The sequence below is a fragment of the Babjeviella inositovora genome (assembly GCF_001661335.1).
Source record: "Babjeviella inositovora NRRL Y-12698 unplaced genomic scaffold BABINscaffold_2, whole genome shotgun sequence".
Lineage (NCBI taxonomy): Eukaryota > Fungi > Ascomycota > Pichiomycetes > Serinales > Babjeviella > Babjeviella inositovora.
In genome coordinates this window covers 1,445,544-1,465,632 of record NW_017566839.1, presented here as the reverse complement: position 1 = coordinate 1,465,632, position 20,089 = coordinate 1,445,544, and the positions used below count along the sequence as shown (strand labels likewise).

Here is a 20,089-nt window from a genome sequence, read left to right as displayed (position 1 = left end):
TCTTCTGCTTACATAAGCAGTTTACAGGACACATGCCGCAGAAAGTTACGCCATCAGATAAGTTTTGCTCTTTTGGCAGGTCTATACACTAGTACCATACCCATACGCTAATTATGGATCCAAACGCCGCCTTCCGCATAGCAATTCGCCCATTGACCTCCGCTGACATCGAACAGTGTGTGGTGTTGGAGGGCTTAGGGTTCCCACCCGAGGAGCGCTGCTCGTTGGAGAAGTTCCAATACCGGATCGGAGCGTGTCCCGAGTTGTGCTTAGGGCTTTTCTACAGGGAATTCAACCCACCGTACGAACACGGAAACCGCTTGAACAGACAGTTTGCCAAGATTGATGGCTCTGCCACTGAAGTGGATGAGGAGGATGATAACCTTGACAGCTGCGATTTGCCGGGTCAATCCACGATCAAGTCCGAACAGTTGATCGGCCATATCATCGCGACCAAGATGGGTTCTGATTTGGTTACCGAAGAAGCTATGATGATGCCGCAGAACGGATCCAACGTGTCAGAGTCCGGTAAAACGCTCGGTCACGTCGAGACCTCTCGCGTCATCGGTATCCACTCTTTGGTGGTCCACCCAGACTTCCGCGGCCTGGGCTACGCCACTTGGTTGTACGTCGACTACATGCACAAGATCTCGCAGCAGCAGGTTGCAGACAAGATTGCCCTTCTTGCCAAGGAAAGCTTGTTGAAGTTGTACGTCGACAAGCTCCATTTCCGTGACTTGGGCATCAGCAAGTGCACCTTCGGCGGTGTTGAATGGCACGACTTGGTCGCCGATGTCCAGGGCGGCGATGAAGACTACGAGTAGTTAGAGATGGGCTTTTGTAAAACGAGAGTTAGGGCAATGAATGGAAAATGCGAAAAAACGTAGAAACGCGAGGGTGAAGGAATAGAGAAAGGGGAAAATCTGGTGCACGTAACGCTAGGCCAAGTTGAAACCATGGCTGTTTGGTTAATATACCCAGCGTGAATTCAGTTTCATGCCTAATGTCATTGGTTCCTAGTTCTGTAAGGTTAGAAGACCGGGTTGAGGCGAAAACCGGGAAGTCACGCGGAGAACGCTAGATCTACGGAGCTGTGAAAGAATGTGGATACCGAAATTATACTCTCTGAAGCTGCCAGAGCTATACGAACGCTTAACGCCTACGGTGCTAGTATAGATTTACCAGACGTGGAACTGATGAAGGCGTAAACCGGAGTATAGTGAAAGACCAGGATGTCCTAATTCAGGCCTGAGGGTTTTTTTCCCCCCCAATAAAAGGCTCGTTTAGAGTGGCTCTACGCCCCTGAATGGAAAACTCCTGGGACTTTGGAATATCCATCCTTACGCCTGGTAGAACACTGCCGAGGCTTTCATTTTATTAGATGCCACTCATGCTAATATACAATCCAGTCTCATCCTGTGAATATCTCCCTTTTATTATACACTGCCTTCGATTTTCACAGGTACCCGAAATAGAAATTTACGCAATCACTGGCCAAAAGCACGGAGTTAAGACTTGTGGAATTCACGTGAGGAGGTCATAACCGGGGCTGCAGTTCGTAGCGTGATCCTAGGCGACCACACCATCAACAAGGCTCTCTAAAGACCAACATGGAATAAGAGCTCATATGGATACCAAAGCTTATTGTTTATGGATCACGGGATGCAGAAAAACATACCCATTGTTGTCCCGACTTTACCCTTGGACCCCCCCCCCCCCTCCCCCCCACCTGTGTCTGTAAATAGCTAGATTTACATTCGAGCCCGAATCTAAACAAGTTTCGTGGATAAAAACATCATCCCCTTTTGCTACAGATAAATAAGTATAGGGCGAAAGCACATCCTGAAAGCTAAAGCCCGAGGTTTGGAATCAAGCATGAGACTCCCAGCCCTGGGATAAGTGGGGCTAGCTGCTCTGGGCCCTAGTAAGAGGGTCACTAACATGGGTTCGAGTGAAACCATGACCTGAAATTTTCTTGGTCATCAGCAAGAATACAACCCTACAGTGTTCATCGTTATCATATTACATAAGCTTAGAGCTATACCTCGTCTGGGAAAAAGGGGTTCTCAGACAATGTGGGTGCGGAAATCCGATGTACTCCGCCCGGAAAGATGTGTCCAGTCGCGTGCATGGTTTGACTCAGTACTCGTGTTACTCCGCCACCATGTATTTCTGCAGCAACCGGTTTCGGAACTAAACCTGGTTTTCTCTCGATCCCTGAACGCCCAATGGCTGCCTGGTACAGGATTCAGATTCGTATCATTCACCAGGTATTTACGATTCTCTTCTTCGAGTGGGTATGTTTCATAGCTAGGACGATACGTATAGAAAACGGTGTACCGTGCCAACGCGCGGCTATCCTTGCATCGAACGTCTGAGTTTGAATCGTGCACGGCTTTCGGTAAAACAGCACTACACGGGGTGATGCATTTCACACGGAGCGATGCATCTCATAATTCTGGGACATTTGCAAAGACCTTAGTTGTGATCAAGAGCGCCGTATTTACAACAGATATCACCGGAGATAAAAACACAGGTAGCAAGAGTTGGAGTTACTGGGACTCTAGGAACTGCATTATTTAATTTCTTTTTTTTTTCAATCTAGGAAACCTTCGATCAACATACATACATACATTTGTACGTCATTGTTTTTGCTTTTTTTTTTCGTGCATGTTTGACAACCGAGCTAGTGCCACAGCGGACTAAAGTCTCTCTCTGCCCATACGGGTATATATACTCTCCCCTGCATCCATCATCCATCGTCCATTCTAGGTTGTACCGCTCACACTCGTTGATCCCGTCACACCCTTCGATCCCACCGTCTTTCTTGATTTCGTTACACTCCTCTGTTTTCGTATCCCATAGGAGTTAGTACCGCTTGATTATCTCGACAAGTTTTTCCCTCGCCGAAACCTAGTCTCACCAAACCTAGATTCACCAAACTTAGTCTCACCCGACCTAGTCCTACCAATCCTCGGTTTATTTGTTCCAGAAACGCATCCGAGATTTGTCAATTGTAACGACTACTCAGGAACAATACTAGAGTACCCTTTGCATTTCGTGTCCCAACTGCCGGAACAATTCATATCCTGAGATTCCGTATGCACAAAGTCTGCAGCTACTGATTTTTCACTAAACATCAACAGACATTGGCCTTTTTCTTCAAGCCAGTATTCATCAGCATAAAAATTGTTTTATTTACCCGAACCACCAAAATAGAGGCGTCGCAGATCATTATGAACCCCTCCGATAAACCTCCCCGAATGCAAAACCTATTACAAAAGTACCTGTACATTTCTCCCATCGTCTGCGCGTTCCTCAAACCCTTCACGTTTCTCTTTGTATTGCTCGTGCGGATCGTCAAGTCCGGCTTGAACGAGAGAAATGTCGTCACGTTGCCCCTCAACTTTCTCCTCAACTTCGGACCTGTGGTGGCATGGCTCTGCATCTTTAAAAATGCTGGTTTGATTCCGCACTCATGGAGACCCAGCATTCATGTGCCGTTGATGATGAAAATGGACGGGATTGTATTCACCATCACGTCATTCACCGGCTGGCTCAGCTTTGTAGCCATTGTGGCGTTGAGCTACGTCCTCTATATCTTGTTCTACCAGCAAAAGCACACCAACAATGACGCGGAACGCGACTCGTACTCCCAAAACCAGGAGTTAGACGAGTTCAGCATGCTGTCCGATGAAGAAGTGGTTGCTTTGAGAAAAAAAAGCACGGATAGCGTGTCCAGATCGTCTATTTCTTCCTCCAGCAATTTCATCATGGGCCAGAAGGTTAGTGAGAACAATTTTGGCGAGGACTACGTTTTGCTAGACTGTCTTGTAGAAATGTCGGAGCCTAGACAGGCGGCAAACAGCCAAGCCCATTTAATTACCCCTCCATTGCTTCTTGCACTCTCCTGGATCATTCTCAATGCCGACCATTGGTGGGGCACCAACAACATCTCCACCCCGAAGGACTTGTTTGCGTGGTTTCTGTATGTGTTGCTCCACCTTTTAGCCCCGATTTTCACGGCGATCTGGCTCTATGTGTTCCACGTCCCCGGTGCTCTTCTGACCTTTTCCTGGTGCTTGGGGTTCCAGAACATTGCGGGAGTATTGACTCACTTAGTGTTTCCCAATGCTCCACCGTGGTTCATTAGCCTTTACGGTCCAGATAAGGCTGCCGACTACGATACCCCAGGCTACGCAGCCGGTTTGACCCGCGTGGACGTGGCGATGGGTACCCACTTGAATTCTCAGGGCTTTCACAAGTCGCCGATTGTGTTTGGCGCCTTCCCGTCGCTCCACTCGGCCATGGCGGTCATGTGCTGCTTCTTCATCTGTTACCACGCCCGCTCGCACTACGCTAAATTCTTCTTCGGCTGGTTGTACGTGGTTGTGCAATGGTGGGCTACCATCTACCTCGACCACCACTGGCGCATCGACTTGCTCTTTGGCTTGTTGTATGCTATCGTGAGCTTCAGTGTTTTCAAGCCAAGATTGGCTAGAAAGCAAGCGGAGTTTGTCGAGGCCAGAAGAGAGGGGGACGAAAGGAAGGGGTACACCATGGGTATGCGGGTGTTCAAGAATACCAAGTTGCAGAACTGGTTCGATCCATTATAATTCCCCAGGGGAATTACCCCCCCTACATTTTATCCAGCACGATATTCAATTATTATTTATTTCATGAACTAATAACCAACCATATGCCAGTTGAAAGCCCAAAGGTAATTTTGAATTAAATCTTCCCGTACATTTATTTGAAGCCTATGCTCAAGATTAGATTGTAGAAGTGGCAAATCCACTTTTGTCGGGTTGCAAGGCAATGGAGTAAAGAAATTTCGTAAGCTGGAAGGTTACCACTTATGGATGCTACCCTTACCAATGACCTCACAGCAGTTCGTACACTTTAACCAAACCCAACCCGGCAGGCCCAGAGGCGATACATTCAGCCTTATGGTATCTCTGCACGTTACACGGCCACAACCTGTCTACAACATAGCCTAAAGGGTTTCCATAACCATTAATTTATTATACAATTTGATACACTTAGAACCTCAACGCATTCAACCCTGTGGTGATTCCATTGACCCCCTTGGTCTTCATCTGATTTCTCTTGGCAGCCAACTTTCCTTTACTGACCAAATCCGACGCGTCTTTCAACTTTTGGATCTCCGCGTCCTTCGGCACTAAACGCCTGCCCCCCTCGAGCTCATAGTTGTCCAAGAAGTCATCCAACATGTTCTCAAAGTCCGGTCTCTCGTTGGCCATCTCAAACGGTGTATACTCCTCTTCCTCCTCGGACGAATACGCCACCTCACCATCCTCTCCGTAGCGGTCCTCGTTACCAAACCCGCTGAGCGACTTCTTGTATGTGCTCTTAACAAGGCGGTCGTAGCGGTCGTCTAACAAGGTCAAGCCTTCGGTACGGAACAACGCGGAGGATGTCATGGAGAACGCAGAAGTATCGGTCATGGCCCCCTTCTTCTTTCTCTGCTTGGTCTTGCTCACCTTTTTGGCCCCAAATTCCGGTAAATCGCCCACTTGGTCCTCCTCCGCTTCTTCCGCTTCAAAATCGTCGTCCGAGTCCCAGTCATTCGCCACAGCCTTCTGCTTCTGCTTGAATAACTTGAAATGGGATTCCCAGTCCTGATTCGTCTCGGGGTTCTCGCTCTTCTGCTGCTGCTCTACGTACTCTCGCTGCTCCGGCTCGTCGTACTGACTGTATTCGTCCTCGAAGTTGTCGAGATCCCAGTCCTCTTCATACTCATCGCCAAAGAACTCGGCTTCATCGGCCTCGCCGCCCTGCAACAAGTCACCAAAGACGTCGCCGTCGTCAACGTCGTGCGACTCATCGAGATACGCCTCATCGTTCAACGCCTCCAAGACCTCTCTAAGCCGCGGATCCATATCCGGTCTAAACCCCGCGATCGCATCTTGCACGTTCTGCTGATCCTGGTACGTCGCCTTGACCTGGACCTGGCTCGGCGCCGCAAGGAGCTCCTTCTCCTCCACAAGCTGCCTGATATCGGGGGCATCGTCACGGAACACGAGTTCGCCAGTGTTCTTCTTGACATCCTCAACACCCTTTTTCGGCATGAACACACCGTCGCCACGCCCAATCGGCTTCAAGTGCTGCATGTAATCGTACTTGGAGTCGTCGTACGTGATCCCGTACACAGCGGCCTCACCCTCGTTGGGCCTGATGCTACCCTGGGCGATTTGTTCCTCAAAGTCAAGCTCGAGCTCCTTACCGGTGTTGAAACGTCTCTTGGCCGCCTCCTGGCTTTTGGCCGCGAGCACTGACGCTTTGCGCGCTTCGTTGGGGTTGTCTACCGCCACGAACACGTGCTCCGGCGCTTCTGTGTCATGAAACAACGGATCTTCGTGCGAACGGAAGACCATCGCATAGGTCTGCGCCTTCTTCTTGTCGAATCTTCTCTTTGACGACATAATGGTTGTGTTAGGAATGGTTTGTGGGGAGGGGAGTAGGACGGTGAATGATGAAAAATAGAAAAAATTTTATGCACGAAAAGAAATTGTTAGACGTCCACGTGACGTGATGAGGTGCGGCTCGGATGTTACACCGGGAATGTGGCGGTTGATAATAAAACGAGGGCGAAGCTGTCATCGGACGTTGCGGCGATAAAACTCTGTGGTTGATCAAAAGTGATCGTAAGGAATGGTATATATTGGGCGGTTCCGATGGGAACTAGCGCGCCCGGAGGGGCTTATTGTGTTGGATAGACATCCAGAATAGTTGAGGTTAACCAATAAAATGATAGGATAACTCGGTTAAGTGATTTTTTTTTGCAAAAATCTTTCCTTCACCAACAAAGGAACCAGCATGCTCTACATCCTGAGCAATATTAGTTACGTTTTATTATACAGGTAGAAAAGTGAAACAAGAAAAGACGAGAAGAAAAGGCCGGGCTTTACCGGCTCGGCACCGAGCTCACTGCCACTTCATGAAGTCAAAGTTGTCGTTATTCGGTTGGATTTGCTGGTTGTTCTGATTCATTTGTTGATGGGTCATGTTTTGACTCATGGCTTGGCTTTGCTGGTTTTGGTTCATAGCTTGGTTTTGTTGGAGAATCTGCTGAGGATTGATGTTGTTTGTAAACAGACTCTGCTGGAACAGCTGCTGCTGAAGGTCAGGCGAACCCTGGGTAAACTGCTGGGAAAAGCGCAGCTGTAACGCTGGTGAGTTAACACCGCTGGCAGGAGTCGGAGCCAGGACCTGCGTTGGCACCTGCAGCGAGGCATTTTGCTTGAGCATCTGCTGCCTCGAGAGCATCGCCTTCTTCTGCAACATCATCAACGCCTGCGGAAACAACTGTTGCAACTGTGTGTACAAATCCGCCAACTCAGGAATGCTAGGAGGCGGCGTCAAGATGGCAGGAAACGCGGGCTGCGAGCTCTGCGCCGCGTAGTTCGGGTTCTGGTACCGGTCATTGACCATCGCGAGATACGTAAGGTTGCAGTGTGTTCGGCGCATTACGTGTTGGAGAAAGTCTTGCTGCTGGGGTGTGGGTGGGTTCTGTGGTGTCGGCCGCGGCGTCAGCTGCTGGAATTCGATCCATTTTGTGAGGAGAATGTTGTTGATGCGAAGAAGCACCTGCACCCGTCTGATGTCGAGGTCGACCGAGTGTGCGTCCATGGAGAGGGTGGTAGAAGATAAAGCAAAAAGAGGGCAGTGGAAGCCAGTAGAAGGTACGGTGGTGTGTAGCGATGATTAGCGTGGAGATAGGTAGATAAACAAGCTCTTTGAATAGCAACTGAAGATGGAGTGAAGCGCCGGTCCCGCGAATTTTCTGGAGGTGGTAGGCGCACGACAGAATATTAATGCGCCACAGACCGCCGTACTTCATACAGGTTGAGGGTTCACCGCCACAGCCTAGAAGTCGGAACCAAGGAAATTGCATTCCGGGGGTGGTTTAACAATGCTACCAAAAGTTGAATATCTACAAAGGCAGAAACCCTGGGAGTTTCCGGTAGGGTCGATTAAAACTGGCACTGTAAACTAGTTCAGATTATGAATGAAATATCAGGTGAGGAATGGATTGACCCAAGCCAAAAGGGTGTACAGATTAGCTCGTGAGCTTTGTATCGATGGTTCAGGTTTCTCTACTAACATTAAACCGTGGTCAGTTCCTCTGCATGCGTCCTTATTCATTTTCTTGGTATAACTGATGGCTCCTTTCATAAACGATTAATGCTTAAAGTTGATGTGATGCCATTCGATTTTTCTTTAAAACTGTGGTAAAAGTGCGGTAGGTGCCTCATCTTAAGTGAGACATAGCTTCATCAGTCGGTCTATATAAAGACTGACTGACCGTTTCCTTGTACACCCAGTTCAAATCTGATGATCAATCAATTTTACCCGGTTATACCATTAGCTACGTAGATATACTACAAAACCTCCCAGTTAGTTTATCTAAGGCTGGTTACCGTGTCAAGATTGCCATTTTTAAGGCCTAATTTACCATGAATATTCTGTCTATACTAATATCACTTTGCTGAAGGGCTCTCTAGAAACCCCATCGCTTCTCCCTCAGGTTTAAGGATATCTCACCTCCGCATGTTCCTCCGCATACTCCACCAACGCCTTCAAGAACGCGTTCCGTGATTGCGCCAAACACTCCATGTCTCCCACCACACACAATTGTCGCCTCGCCCGTGTAAGTGCCACGTTCAACCGCCGCTCGTCCTTCAAGAAACCCACCTCGTGCTTGTCGTTGCTGCGCACCAACGAAATTACAACCGCCTCTTTTTCACGCCCTTGGAACCCATCGATTGTTGACAACTCCACGTCCGGAAACCGTTCAGCCACGATCGACTTCAAATACGCCACCTGTGCGTTGTACGGCGAAATAACCCCAATCAGCGTCTGGGGAATTCCGTGCGTCACGAGCTGGGCCACATGCTCCAAAACCACTTCCGCCTCCCTTTCGTTGTACTTGGACGACCCGAAAATGCTCCCCTTGGAGACCTGGGACGTGTCGTCGTCGGTTCGCTCGGGGAAATCGCCCCCCTGGGTGTCGTACCAGATGAACGGAAGTTTCAAGTCGGCATTCAGATCGTCTGGGTCCTCATTAACCAAGTCTTTTATTCCTTCGACAGGAATCTCCCCCTTTTTCAAGTCCCAAAGTGTATGGTGCTTCACGGACTGACCTGCCGTCAACTTACCGTGATATAACTGCTGGTTGGAAAACTCCATAATCACTTCGTTCATGCGGTATTGGATGCTCAACAACTTTTTGAACGGAACTTCCCCGTCACTCGCGTACATTCCCACGAGACGGTCGAAAATGGTCCGCGAGAGGAGCTTCTGGAATCGCGGATGGTCCTCCGTCTTCACCGTAGGCGGTAACTGCTTGTTATCCCCGGCAATCACCACCTTTTTGATCCCCAAATGGTTGATGAGCGGAATCCAACACTGCGGTTCAAGCGCTTGCGACACCTCATCAATGATAAGCGTGTCAAAGAGCGGCTTTCCGTTCACCAATCCCGATTCGTCATACACGCTGAGTAGCTCTCTGGCCCCGGAGCCGTGGAGAGTGCTCACCACAACGTCGCTGGAAACGATCAACTCGTCTACGAACTTCTTCTCCTTCGTGCGGAGCTCTCTCCGCAAACTCTTCAACTCGGCAAACATCTCTCGCTTCAGCTTGAACTTTTTGGTCTTGGCGATTTCCCGTACAATCTTGTTGATATCGCCGCGAATGTCGTTTAGGATAGCACCTTCATCCGAGGACGGCGACTTGACCAAGATGTCCAACGAGTGTTGGTAGTTAAGCGGAAGCAACCGGCCCGGGTGCCCGATGCGAATAAGCCGATTCGCGCGGATGAGTCGCGTCGAATTTAACCGCTCAAGGATCGTGTCCACGGACACATTTGACGGTCCGCACACAAGCACCTTTTCACCCTGGTTCACCACCAACTGCTGGATAAGCTCGATCACGGTGTAAGTCTTGCCCGTGCCCGGCGGTCCGTGAATGATCGTGAGCGGCAGGCAGAGCGCAAACGTGATCGCCGTACGCTGGGATTCGTTCAAGCCTGCGTTGAAAAACACCGTATTCGCCTGCGACTCGGCGTGCTGCGACGCGCCCGGCGCGATGTACGCCGCGTCGCCGAGAAGCGTCTGATACAACAGCGAGCACTTCATGGATCGAAGTTTGCTCAAAATCACCTCCATGCGTTTGTACGTGATGGAGTTTGTGATCTGGACGAGCCAGAGCCGCTCATTCATCAAGGCGAGAGCCTTTTCTGACAGCTTGTCTTCGTCGCCCTCTACGGCCACGGTGATGCTTCGCGCGGACATTTTCAAGATGACGCCCTCGAGTCCCAGCTCGAGTGAAAGCGCCACAAGCCCGTCAGTCACCTTTGAGGACCCGCGAAGCTTCTTTTCTACTTTGGCGCTGGCGTTGCCGAGACGGTCAAGTCGGACAATGTCCCCCACCTTGACTCCGCGAGTATCAATCGCATCGCTACTCGCATACGCCATATCCGGCTCGAGCTCGATGAGCTGCTTGCCGCCCATACCCGTCTTTAAGTTTGCCACGCAGAGGTTGAGCACCGCAAAGCCCAACCCCGCAAGTCGCTTGGGCGCGAGCGACGTGAGGAGCTCGTGGGTAGCGGTGAGGTCCGCCTGCTTCTCGTGTGCGAGGGCATCAAGGAAGTTGGTGGTGAGGCTGATCTGGTTGTTCGAGGCGTCGGTCATGCGGATAGCTTCCTGAGAAGTGGGGTGTATTCGATATCTCGAGGTGTACAGAATTTGACATGCGGGGGGGGGGGGGGGGGGGGGGGGGGGGGAGGAAGCGTCACGTGATTCAATGAAGAGCCAGAGCAACAAATGGAGGCGCTGGTTAAGAATTCTGGTTTATGATTTAATATTATACTGAAAGATTACTCTATAAGACTGAGGGTGCCTGAATATGCCTGTATTTTATCTACGGGAAATGCTGGACGAGTATTATGGTAACTCATAATTTCATATCATCAATCAAGAACTAGGTCATTAGCCAAGAACTAGTCTGGAAGGCCCTTCGATAGTTTCTATTAGTTTACTATCGCCGGATTCCAAGTATTTACAGCCCATCTTGCTGGCAGTTACAGAATCCAACCACCACATAGCGGTAGCCTGAAACCCGCCACAAGCATGGCTTAGTGGCTTTATCTGAATAGCTACACCACGGTCAATACCATTTATATAGCTGGCTTAAGTTTTTGTTTTCCTAATTGATAAAAACGCCCCCCCCACCGCGAATATTAGGAATCCCGTCGTATCCTTTACAGCTAATGCTGCGCCCCAGCCACCCCGGATCAGGCAAGTGCATCGCCTCCAGCCCCTGCGGCGCGGGTGCTGAAAATTTAATTTATTTTTCACTCTGCATGCACATATCTCTACATCACCCTCTCTCTTCTCATCTCTTCTTGCCTCGCCAAGGACCCCACCAATGTCCTCAAAACCTAGCCGTAAGAAGTACGCACCCAAATCCTCGGTGGACAGCGAAATTGTGTCCAGATTGGACACGTTGCTCTCTGAGGAGGGGCTCCAGAACGTGTCCCCATTGATTGAGTTCATCCAGAAGGGATACCTCTCGCAGGTGATCCAGGCGTGGAGCTACTTCCTGACGGTGAACGAGCACTCCAGTTTCACCGATGCAACAATCAAGTTGACCAAGCTTACCAACATCTGCAACCAGCACTTGGAGTTGACGCCGTTTGGGATCGACCTCATCAAGGAGCTTTTGACGAACCACAGTAAGGTGCTCTTCCGCGCGTTGAACAGCATGAGGCCATCTATGACAAATCCCGTGTTACGTCTAATGACAAGCATTGTCAGCTTTAAGAACGGATCTTTGGTGGACGAGTTTGTGGCGAATTTTGACTTCACCTTGGGGTCACTTCCGAAGATTCTCACGCCGACCAAGACCGAGCTCGCTGAGGGGGTTAAAAACGAAAACTTATCGATGAGATACAACTTTGTTCGTTTTTATCTCAGTCTTCTCCAGAACGCCTCGGCCTATGCCAGAAAAGACCTCATGATCAACAATAAAAAGATTGCCTCTGCCTGGCTCAAGCACCTCGCGACCAGCGACTCCGCGCCGCTTCTCATGACGACGCTCGAGATCTGGGATGAAAAGATATTAGAGGAGCCCAGCTACAAGAAATCCACCAAGTGTAAGATCTTCAACGAATGGTTCTTCCTGAAGACCGTCGCCTTGTACAACAGCGTGACAGAAAACGATAACTTGAAAGAGAGATTGCATGGCTTTATGTTGAAGCTATCCACTGACCCCAAGGCCGGGATCGTTTTCCACGACGATAAGGCGTGGTTTGCCTCCACCGGGGCGCCTCTCACAGTCAACTCCAAACCCTTCAAGATCCACAACAAGTTGCTCTACACGATGCTCACGTGCCTCAAGCCATGGGAGCACGAGTTGCAGCTCCAGTTGGTCACAAGGGTCTTGGAAGCAGTACCAGAGCTTGTTGCTCCGTATGTCAACTATCTTTTTGCAATCAACGGATCCCACGACCCCAAGCTTTCTTCGTTCTGGATCGGCCAGACCTTGACCTTGACGAATATCATCAAGTTGCCAGTTCCGGACAACGTCGCATTTGTGGCCTCCAGCACCGCTCCAGCCACCACTATCGTTATCGACAACATCTTGCCGCCCTCCCTTTCCAAAACCGCGCTCTTGAAGTGTCTCCAGACGGAAACACTCTTGGTCAGACAGCTTTCGTGCCAGCTACTCGTGTTGGCACTCCAGAAGTTGCGTGCTGTTGTGGCGGTATATTCCGAACAAGGCTGGACTGATGCCAGACACGAGTTGTTGGATACGTTCCACGGGATTATTCCGGACGCGGGGACCGTTTCGGCTGCGCTCTACGAGGCGATGACCAAGACCGACGCGAAGCTCTTAGTGTTGACGCTCGCCATGGTGAATAGCCTCTATTCGGAGCTCTTCCCCGGGAGTTTTTCCGTCTCTGCTGCCAACTCCAAGCTTTTCACAGACATCATCAACCGCACTGACTTCCAGGGCATCGACTTGGTCCTTCTCGACAATATCTTGAGCTTGCAGCAGAACGATAATAAGTGGTGGAACGGAACCAATGGTAACTCCTTGTTTACCATTCTTCTCAAGCTCGGCTCTAATGAGAAGCACCGCGCCATGGCGCTGAAGGTGAGCCGCTTACTCGCGAGCTTAACCGATGATACAGTTGTTTTCAGCAAACATACGCTCGTGAGTCAGATGGAGCCACTTTTACACTCGTTGCGTGTCGCGGAGGCAGACGCTAAGGTCTGGAGGCTCATTGACGAGACCATTTCGCGGTCTGTGAAGGCACCATACAAGTACTTGGACCGCTCTAAGGAGCTCCAGATGTTGAGTCCGTTTGTGATCTGTTTGTTTGAGCAGTTCAAGTTTGTCGACAGAAAGACGGATTGCAAGGCGGTTTGCCAGTGGATCCGCGCCTTTGCCAAGTACTTGATTGTTACCGGGGAGCCGGAAGAGGCGATCCGCGGGTTGCTTTCGGGGTACCCTGAATTGAGTGACGGCATCGTTGAAACCCAGGCTGATCTCATTGATGCTTCCTTCTTTGAATGGGCCGTTTCCTCCCCGGAGTCGCAACTCACCGCTGCACGCCTTCCGGTTTCCGAGTTTGATGCGGTCGGGGCCTTGTTCCGCGTCCGTGAGCTCGTTCAGGGCCCGGCGCTTTCCAAGTTCCAGAAGTCTGTGATTGTGGACCTTTTGCTGAAAGTTGGTAACTTTACCTACACCAATGCCACTTTTGGCGCCCGATTCGTCAAGCCGCTCTTTTGGGCACCGCTTTTTGTTTCTGACGTCGAGCCGTCGGCCAACTTGCTCTTCGTGGCGGGGCTTGTTACTGAGACGCTCGAACAGTTGAAGGACACTCTTGATGACGGTTTGTTTACGGAATTCGCCGAACACACCGTGAAGTTGCTTAACAGTGACCTGGAAGCGGTCCAGAACGTGGTGGTGAAGTCTTTGTGGTCGTTGAACAGTACCCAGTTGCAAACTGCCCGCACGACGCCCGCCGCGCCTGCCGTCTTCTCTGCACTTCTCTCCGAGACACTCCGCCGCCGTATCCTCCTCTCGCACGAGGAGTTCCAGACACTTGTTTCGGCGCCAGCGCTCGATTCTGCCAGCGGCCTTGTGCTCAAGCGGTTTGTTTCCCTTTCACTCGTTTCTTTCAGTGCCGAAAAGATGACTCCCTTGCTCCGGGCGATCTTGGACCTTGGGGATAACACCGTCAGGTATCCAATTTTGCGCGCGTTGGTGACGTCCAAACAGAGTGTTTGCGACGAATTGGTACAGGGCTTTGCTGCTTCGATGGACGACAGCTTGGTCGTCTTTATTGCGGCGTCGATGAACCGCAGCGTGGAGGCCACAGCGGAGGTGCGGGCATTCCTTGTCAGAGCTGCGGGTTGTGCCGCGGCTCTCATGGACGGGGTCGCGGGCGCACTCACGCACCAGCAGCTCCTCAACTTGGTGATAAACACCCACGAGTTCCTCGCTGAGGACGTCAAAACGCCATTCCTCGTCTCCGTTTTAACCTCTGCGAAATACACCCCAGAGATCCCTGAACTTGTGTCCTTATCGCTTTCCTCTATTGACCAGGAGCTCCTCAAGATGTGGTTGCACACGTCGATGCTCTATGTCACAAAGAAGCTTGCGGAGAGCGAGACTTTATCCGAAACCTTTTTGACCTATCTTACGGCGATGAAGGCGTTGATCCCCAAACTCCATCTCTGGCGATTGGTGCCAAAGGCGATTCTCAACGCCCAATTGGACGTGGCTTTCAGCAAGCAGTGGATTAGTCACACACAGCTCTTGGAGTACGCCAATTTGGTCATTCTCAGCGGGTCAAAGAACATTGTAGAGTTTGAAAAGCTCTTGCAAATCTTTGCCAACAACGAGGCCAACCCGTTGCGCTCGTTACCCAAGGAAGATAATGGCCAGGTCCGTTTCTTCGCGGCTGCGGTAATCTATAACCTCTTCCACTTTGACACCAAGAAGAATGCCAACTTCAACCTCCAGGAGCAGGTCTTGGGGTTCTATCTCGGGTCCACCAGAGCCGACGACTTGCTTTTAAAGCGAGTTTTGGTTCAGATCGAAGCCACCACCGCCCGGAACTGGATCAACCAGTACATGGTTAACTGGGAGTTTACCGAGGAGACTTCGTCTGAATACGACATGGAAATTATCGGGGAAGCCCCGCTTTTCGCCAAGAACAAACAGAACGAGGTCCTCATCACGCTCAATAAGAAGTTTATCAGCAACTCTATCAAGAACTTTGTCATCGCAGACCTCGAGATGCCGGAAACCGTCGCCAACAACGCCAGTGCCACCTGGACCAACTTCGTAGCCTTCTATACGGCTCTCGGGTTTGTCAATGTCGACAATCGCTACCGGGCAACGGTCTACGATGCCGAGATGTTGCTCATGTTGGTGGTGAACAACTCGGAGATGTTTCGCGAGACAAAGTCCGAGGAGGAGGATATGGTGTTTGATGTCAGAAAGGTTATTGAGGCCAGAGTTGTCGAATTTGTGGTGCTCTGTCTTGCTTCGTCTTCTGTCACCGTCCAGAAGATTGCCAAGGTCTATCTCCATGGGTTGTTGAAGGCATTGAGCACAGAGAGCTCTATTAACGATGCGTTCAAGGACAAGAATATCTTTAGGGTATTTTTCTCCAACGTGTTGTACACTTTACAAAAACAGCAAACAGAGGAGAGCAGGGTTATTGCCCCAATCACCTGGAAGTTTGTCTCGCGGTTAGTGCCGATCTTGAGTAACCCGGGCCACTTCTTGTACGAGAAGGCGTATCGGTTTGTGTTGGCAAACAACGTTATCAGAGCGGGCGATATTCCGCTCTTTAACTCCATCTCCAATTCCACGTCCATGGGTGGCAACAACGACCACGAGCAGGGAACCCACTACTATAGAGAGATTTGCTGGTTGTTGGAGTCATTGATCGATGCGGTAAAGTGCCAGAGAGACTTGGACACGATTAAGTTGAGGGGCGTGATCGAGTGGGGCTTGAACATCTTAAACTCGGCGTACTTGACTCACTACATGAAGACCTCGATTCTCAAGTTGTTGGAGCGTCTTCAGGATCTTGACCAGGGGTCTGATTTGCTTGTCAGCAGATTTGGCTTGCTCAGCTACGTTGAACAGCAGTTGGTGATCACCGAAGGCAAGTCTGAGGCGGCGAATGCTACGACGCAAAAGGGAACGCGGTTATCGAGGGAGAAGATTTCGCTTGAACAGCAGGAGTTGAACTTGAAGCAGGTTGGATTGAGACTCGGGGTTGGGATTGCCGAGAACAAAAGATTGCACGACTGGACGCATAATGATGCAAAGGGGTTTGTGAAGAGGGTGTGTCGCTAGAACTGCGGGGATCCGTTCTCATTTAATTCAGCATAGATTGTATAATAGAATAATTTCTTTGTTAAATTCGTTGTACGCTAGCGAACCGAGTGTGTATGCTCCATAACTAATTCAATGTATGGAAGCTGAAATCAATTATGAAAACGACAGGAAATAAGACAGACATGAGTGTATTAACATAGATAGTGTGTTGGAAGTGAGAGTATCTCTATAGCGGATATTGGCGGATAATCTGCTTATAATATATTGTTTTATCATTATGTTAACCGATTGTAGTTTTAGAATACACGCAAGGGATCTGAATTTAAAGATACGATTCTCTTAATTTCCGGGTCAGCAGAGGGTCTCGAAAATATAACCTTTCAGTCGTTCGGACGATTGGTCTAGTGGTTATGATTCCTGCCTTCCAAGCATGAGACATGGGTTCGATTCCCGTATCGTTCATTTTTTTTTGATGTAAGATATTCCGTCATCAAACATATATATCCCTATTAAATTCCCGTTACTTTCCAAGTCCTACTGATCATACCATTTAGTTTCTTCTGCCTGAAAAGTGGCAAATCAAGAAACGAGAAAGTCTAAAAATCCCCTCGTACAAATCTTTTCATTTCAAGTTTTATATTCGTAAAATAAAGACCACTAAATCTATGCTTACTGGGCCGGTGAGTATTTTGAACTATATTTTGGCAACAGCGGGAACCATCCGAGACGCGAGGTGTCTTACATAACGTTGAGGTTACCGAACTTCTCTCTGTAGCCTGGGAGGGACCATTGCCCCTGCTTAACCATGTGGGCAACCTTGTCGTCGATCTGTGGGACGGCCTTGACAACGTCTTCAACGGTCAATTGGTCAAATGGAGTAGCTTCCTCAATGTTGGACAAAGTCTTCTTCAAGTCAGCCAATTCCTTGGCGACAACAGCTTCGGTGGCCTGGGCGTTTTCAACAGCCTTGGCCTCGAACTCCTGGATGGTCTGTAACTGCTTGGAGACGTCGTAGGTGACTGGCTTGAAGGCAGCAAAGGCAGACTCGATCTCAGAGGCGATCTGCTGGTTCTTCAAGACGGACTTGTAGTGGGCAAAGTCAACCTGGGTGGCCTGAGTGGACAATTCGACGATGGATCTCTTGGCTTCATCGTTTCTCTTCTTGAAGGCGGTCAAGGAGGCGGCGGTGGAGCCGGTGAGGCCCAAGGTGGAGACAACCTTGGCCCAGTCCAACTTGGAGGAAACAGATTTCTAACAGGTTAGTCACGTTCGGGGTTTGCAGTCGATGCTTTGGCCGAGCCAGTTCAGAAAACCAGCGGCGGGTATCAAATATATGGTACTTACAGCAACGGCAGACATTTTGAGGTATACTGTGTGGTGAACAAGGAGTGGGGACAGCCTGAGGTGGTTGCTTTATTATGCGCTTTTCACCACACCGCGGCGCGAATCTGGTTGAGTTTTCCACACCGGAGCAGAAGGGAGAGGTTAGAGGCCCAATAGGAAATCTCGCAGAGCGTATGCACGCAGCGGTCGTGACATTTGTGTAAACACGTGCTTTGAAGTGTGTGCACGACCGGGCCTTATCGGCTAGTGTTGGCGTCGCCCTCCGGGCTGAATTAAATATTAATAAGGTATCAACGGCCCGGTAGCAAAAATAACTCATAGGTGATTGAGGTTATAGTTTGGTAAATTTTATTAGAACTGAAAAAGGGGTTTTTTTATTTTTAATAGATTTTTGACGACGGGATGCCATGAGAGTGGAAAGTCAAAGCTCTGAGATTGAAGAAAGGCCCCTTTGTCTTAATCCCGCCAATGCATTCAAGCCCTGATAAAATAAACTATGTAGCTAATCAAGGTAACCCCAGGGAAACTCCGGTAGATTCTCGAGTGTTTGGCAAATCCGTCTCGTTTGACCAGCACTAGAAATTCCGCGTTTGGCTCACCGAGAATTCCTCTTGAAACGAATCTTTGCTTTTTCATGTTATTGCTCCGTTCCCAAATTCGTAATCATCATATCTACTTTACGTATTTGATTGGCCTCCCCTACAGGTTCACTATGGCTACACAAATCCAAGCACTTTTCCGTCAGAAACGCAGCTATGCTGCGCTGAAAAACAATAAATAAAGGCGTATTGACATATACTGCTATTTAAAGCTTGACAAAACAAAATGGCGTCACTAGTCATAATTTCGCAAGCTTCTTTTGCTTATTGCGGATGATTTACACAATACAGTGGAACCCACCTCTCCCCTTGGCAATCCCATCCAAGACAATCTTGGAAATCTCCTTTGGATCTTTGGTGATCTTGGTAAAGTTCTCGTACCCTGTCTCGGTAATAAGTAAATCGTCCTCGATTCTGACCCCACCGATGTACCAGTACTTATCCACGACATCGCGGTTGATGTACTTGATCATTTCACCGTCCTCCTTCAAGGTGTCTTCCAAAAGGAACGGCGAGAAGTAGATACCCGGCTCATCAGTAAGCACCATGCCGGCCTGCAAGGTACGACGCAATCTCAAGCCCTTCAACTTTGGGTGCGGGTCTTCGGAGTTAGGACGGCCGCCCACGTCGTGGGTGTCCATCCCCAACAAGTGGCCTAAACCGTGGGGGAAGAAGGCGTCAGAGACGCCGGAATCAAAGAGCTGCTGCTCGGAGAACTCTGCCTTGAAGATCCCCAACTTCAAGAAGTGCTGGATCAAGACTCGGTGCGCCAACAAGTGGAGGTCGTCCCAGGAGACGCCCGGCTTGATCAACGCCATGGTCTGGCTCTGCATGTCCAAGACCGCTTCGTAGATCTCAAGGTGCTCTTTGGTCCAGTGGCCGTCCACTGGGAAACATCTGGTGACGTCCGAAGCGTAGTTGCTCCACTCGGCACCCGCGTCGATCAAAACCGTCTTCTGGTCCACAATGTCGGCATCGTTGATGATGTAGTGCAAGGTGGAGGCGTGTGGCCCGGCACAACACACCGGCGAATACGACTGGTGCTTGGATCCCTGTCTCATGGAGTGGTAGATAAACTCGGCGTGAATGTGGCCCTCGTTCTTCTCGACCGGCAACGCGGACATGACCGCCAAGTGCGAGTTGTCGGTGATTGCGGCCGCGTGGCGCATCAACGCGAGCTCGTAGTCGTCCTTGAGCAACCTGGACTCGTCCAACGCAAGAAAGAAGTCTTTGTCGCCCGGGGTGAGGTGCTGGGCGAGGTGCTGGTTCCATTCGTTGACGTCGGTGGTGAAGATCTTACCATGGGCCTTAGCGGCGACAACCCTGGTCTCCATCTCGGAAACGTACACGATCTCGTCAACATCGAAGGTCTTCTGGGCCTCCTCGATGCTCATAGGCATGCCGGTCCACATCACTTCTTCCAAGTCGATTTCCGGAAGGAACAAAGTGGATTTGTCGGCCTTCAAATCATACAAGACATGGGATCCCGGAATATTGACACCGGAGAGGTAGTAGAAGTACCTGTTCTGTCTCATGACCTGGTTTTCGTCGCTGTACGGGTGCAACTTCAAGTTTTCACCAGAGAGGAAGAAGGAAGCGGAGCCCTCGGTTTGGCCCCTAACGGTGGTGAGGAAGTGTCCTCTGACTTTCTGCGCGTGCTGCTTGGCTGGGTACTTTTTGCCCTGTAATTCGACTGGACCTGGCATTTTGAGTGGATGGATACGTAAACCAAGAAATAGTGGGTTAAGAAGGG

At 50.0% G+C, this 20,089-nt stretch overlaps 9 protein-coding genes and 1 non-coding gene across 10 annotated transcripts; 5 read left to right on the top strand and 5 right to left on the bottom strand.

Annotated features, from left to right (window-relative positions):
- The first annotated feature begins 31 nt into the window (after nucleotides 1-31).
- BABINDRAFT_160236 (polyamine acetyltransferase) lies at nucleotides 32-951 on the top strand. The gene has a single exon (XM_019128129.1). The coding sequence runs from the start codon at nucleotides 114-116 to the stop codon at nucleotides 822-824; it is 711 nt and encodes a 236-aa protein (XP_018987354.1). The 5' UTR covers nucleotides 32-113; the 3' UTR covers nucleotides 825-951.
- Nucleotides 952-1,706: 755 nt separating this feature from the next.
- BABINDRAFT_160235 (uncharacterized protein) lies at nucleotides 1,707-2,621 on the top strand. The gene has a single exon (XM_019128128.1). It carries the CDS (start codon nucleotides 2,074-2,076, stop codon nucleotides 2,308-2,310), a length of 237 nt encoding a protein of 78 aa, XP_018987353.1. The 5' UTR covers nucleotides 1,707-2,073; the 3' UTR covers nucleotides 2,311-2,621.
- Nucleotides 2,622-2,872: 251 nt separating this feature from the next.
- On the top strand, nucleotides 2,873-5,005 carry IPT1 (inositolphosphotransferase). The gene has a single exon (XM_019128127.1). The coding sequence runs from the start codon at nucleotides 3,237-3,239 to the stop codon at nucleotides 4,614-4,616; it is 1,380 nt and encodes a 459-aa protein (XP_018987352.1). The 5' UTR covers nucleotides 2,873-3,236; the 3' UTR covers nucleotides 4,617-5,005.
- LTV1 (Ltv1p) lies at nucleotides 5,002-6,481 on the bottom strand. Its single transcript, XM_019128126.1, has one exon. It carries the CDS (start codon nucleotides 6,444-6,446, stop codon nucleotides 5,043-5,045), a length of 1,404 nt encoding a protein of 467 aa, XP_018987351.1. The 5' UTR covers nucleotides 6,447-6,481; the 3' UTR covers nucleotides 5,002-5,042.
- A 467-nt stretch (nucleotides 6,482-6,948) lies between these two features.
- BABINDRAFT_165523 (uncharacterized protein) lies at nucleotides 6,949-7,653 on the bottom strand (the record flags this gene model as incomplete). Its single annotated transcript, XM_019130343.1, has 1 exon — nucleotides 6,949-7,653. One exon carries the CDS (start codon nucleotides 7,651-7,653, stop codon nucleotides 6,949-6,951), a length of 705 nt encoding a protein of 234 aa, XP_018987350.1.
- A 766-nt stretch (nucleotides 7,654-8,419) lies between these two features.
- On the bottom strand, nucleotides 8,420-10,722 carry BABINDRAFT_160232 (ATP-dependent 5'-3' DNA helicase). The gene has a single exon (XM_019128125.1). The coding sequence runs from the start codon at nucleotides 10,714-10,716 to the stop codon at nucleotides 8,554-8,556; it is 2,163 nt and encodes a 720-aa protein (XP_018987349.1). The 5' UTR covers nucleotides 10,717-10,722; the 3' UTR covers nucleotides 8,420-8,553.
- Nucleotides 10,723-11,424: 702 nt separating this feature from the next.
- BABINDRAFT_160231 (uncharacterized protein) lies at nucleotides 11,425-16,464 on the top strand. Its single transcript, XM_019128124.1, has one exon. It carries the CDS (start codon nucleotides 11,453-11,455, stop codon nucleotides 16,409-16,411), a length of 4,959 nt encoding a protein of 1,652 aa, XP_018987348.1. The 5' UTR covers nucleotides 11,425-11,452; the 3' UTR covers nucleotides 16,412-16,464.
- Nucleotides 16,465-16,783: 319 nt separating this feature from the next.
- BABINDRAFT_t88 lies at nucleotides 16,784-16,855 on the top strand. Its single transcript has one exon. It is a non-coding gene; the product is annotated as a tRNA-Gly (tRNA).
- A 276-nt stretch (nucleotides 16,856-17,131) lies between these two features.
- Nucleotides 17,132-17,752, bottom strand: ATP7 (F1F0 ATP synthase subunit d; the record flags this gene model as incomplete). Its single annotated transcript, XM_019132478.1, has 2 exons — nucleotides 17,132-17,644; nucleotides 17,738-17,752. 2 exons carry the CDS (start codon nucleotides 17,750-17,752, stop codon nucleotides 17,132-17,134), a joined length of 528 nt encoding a protein of 175 aa, XP_018987347.1.
- Nucleotides 17,753-18,614: 862 nt separating this feature from the next.
- Nucleotides 18,615-20,042, bottom strand: BABINDRAFT_33077 (putative Xaa-Pro dipeptidase; the record flags this gene model as incomplete). Its single annotated transcript, XM_019131618.1, has 1 exon — nucleotides 18,615-20,042. One exon carries the CDS (start codon nucleotides 20,040-20,042, stop codon nucleotides 18,615-18,617), a length of 1,428 nt encoding a protein of 475 aa, XP_018987346.1.
- Between the last annotated feature and the right edge of the window lie 47 nt (nucleotides 20,043-20,089).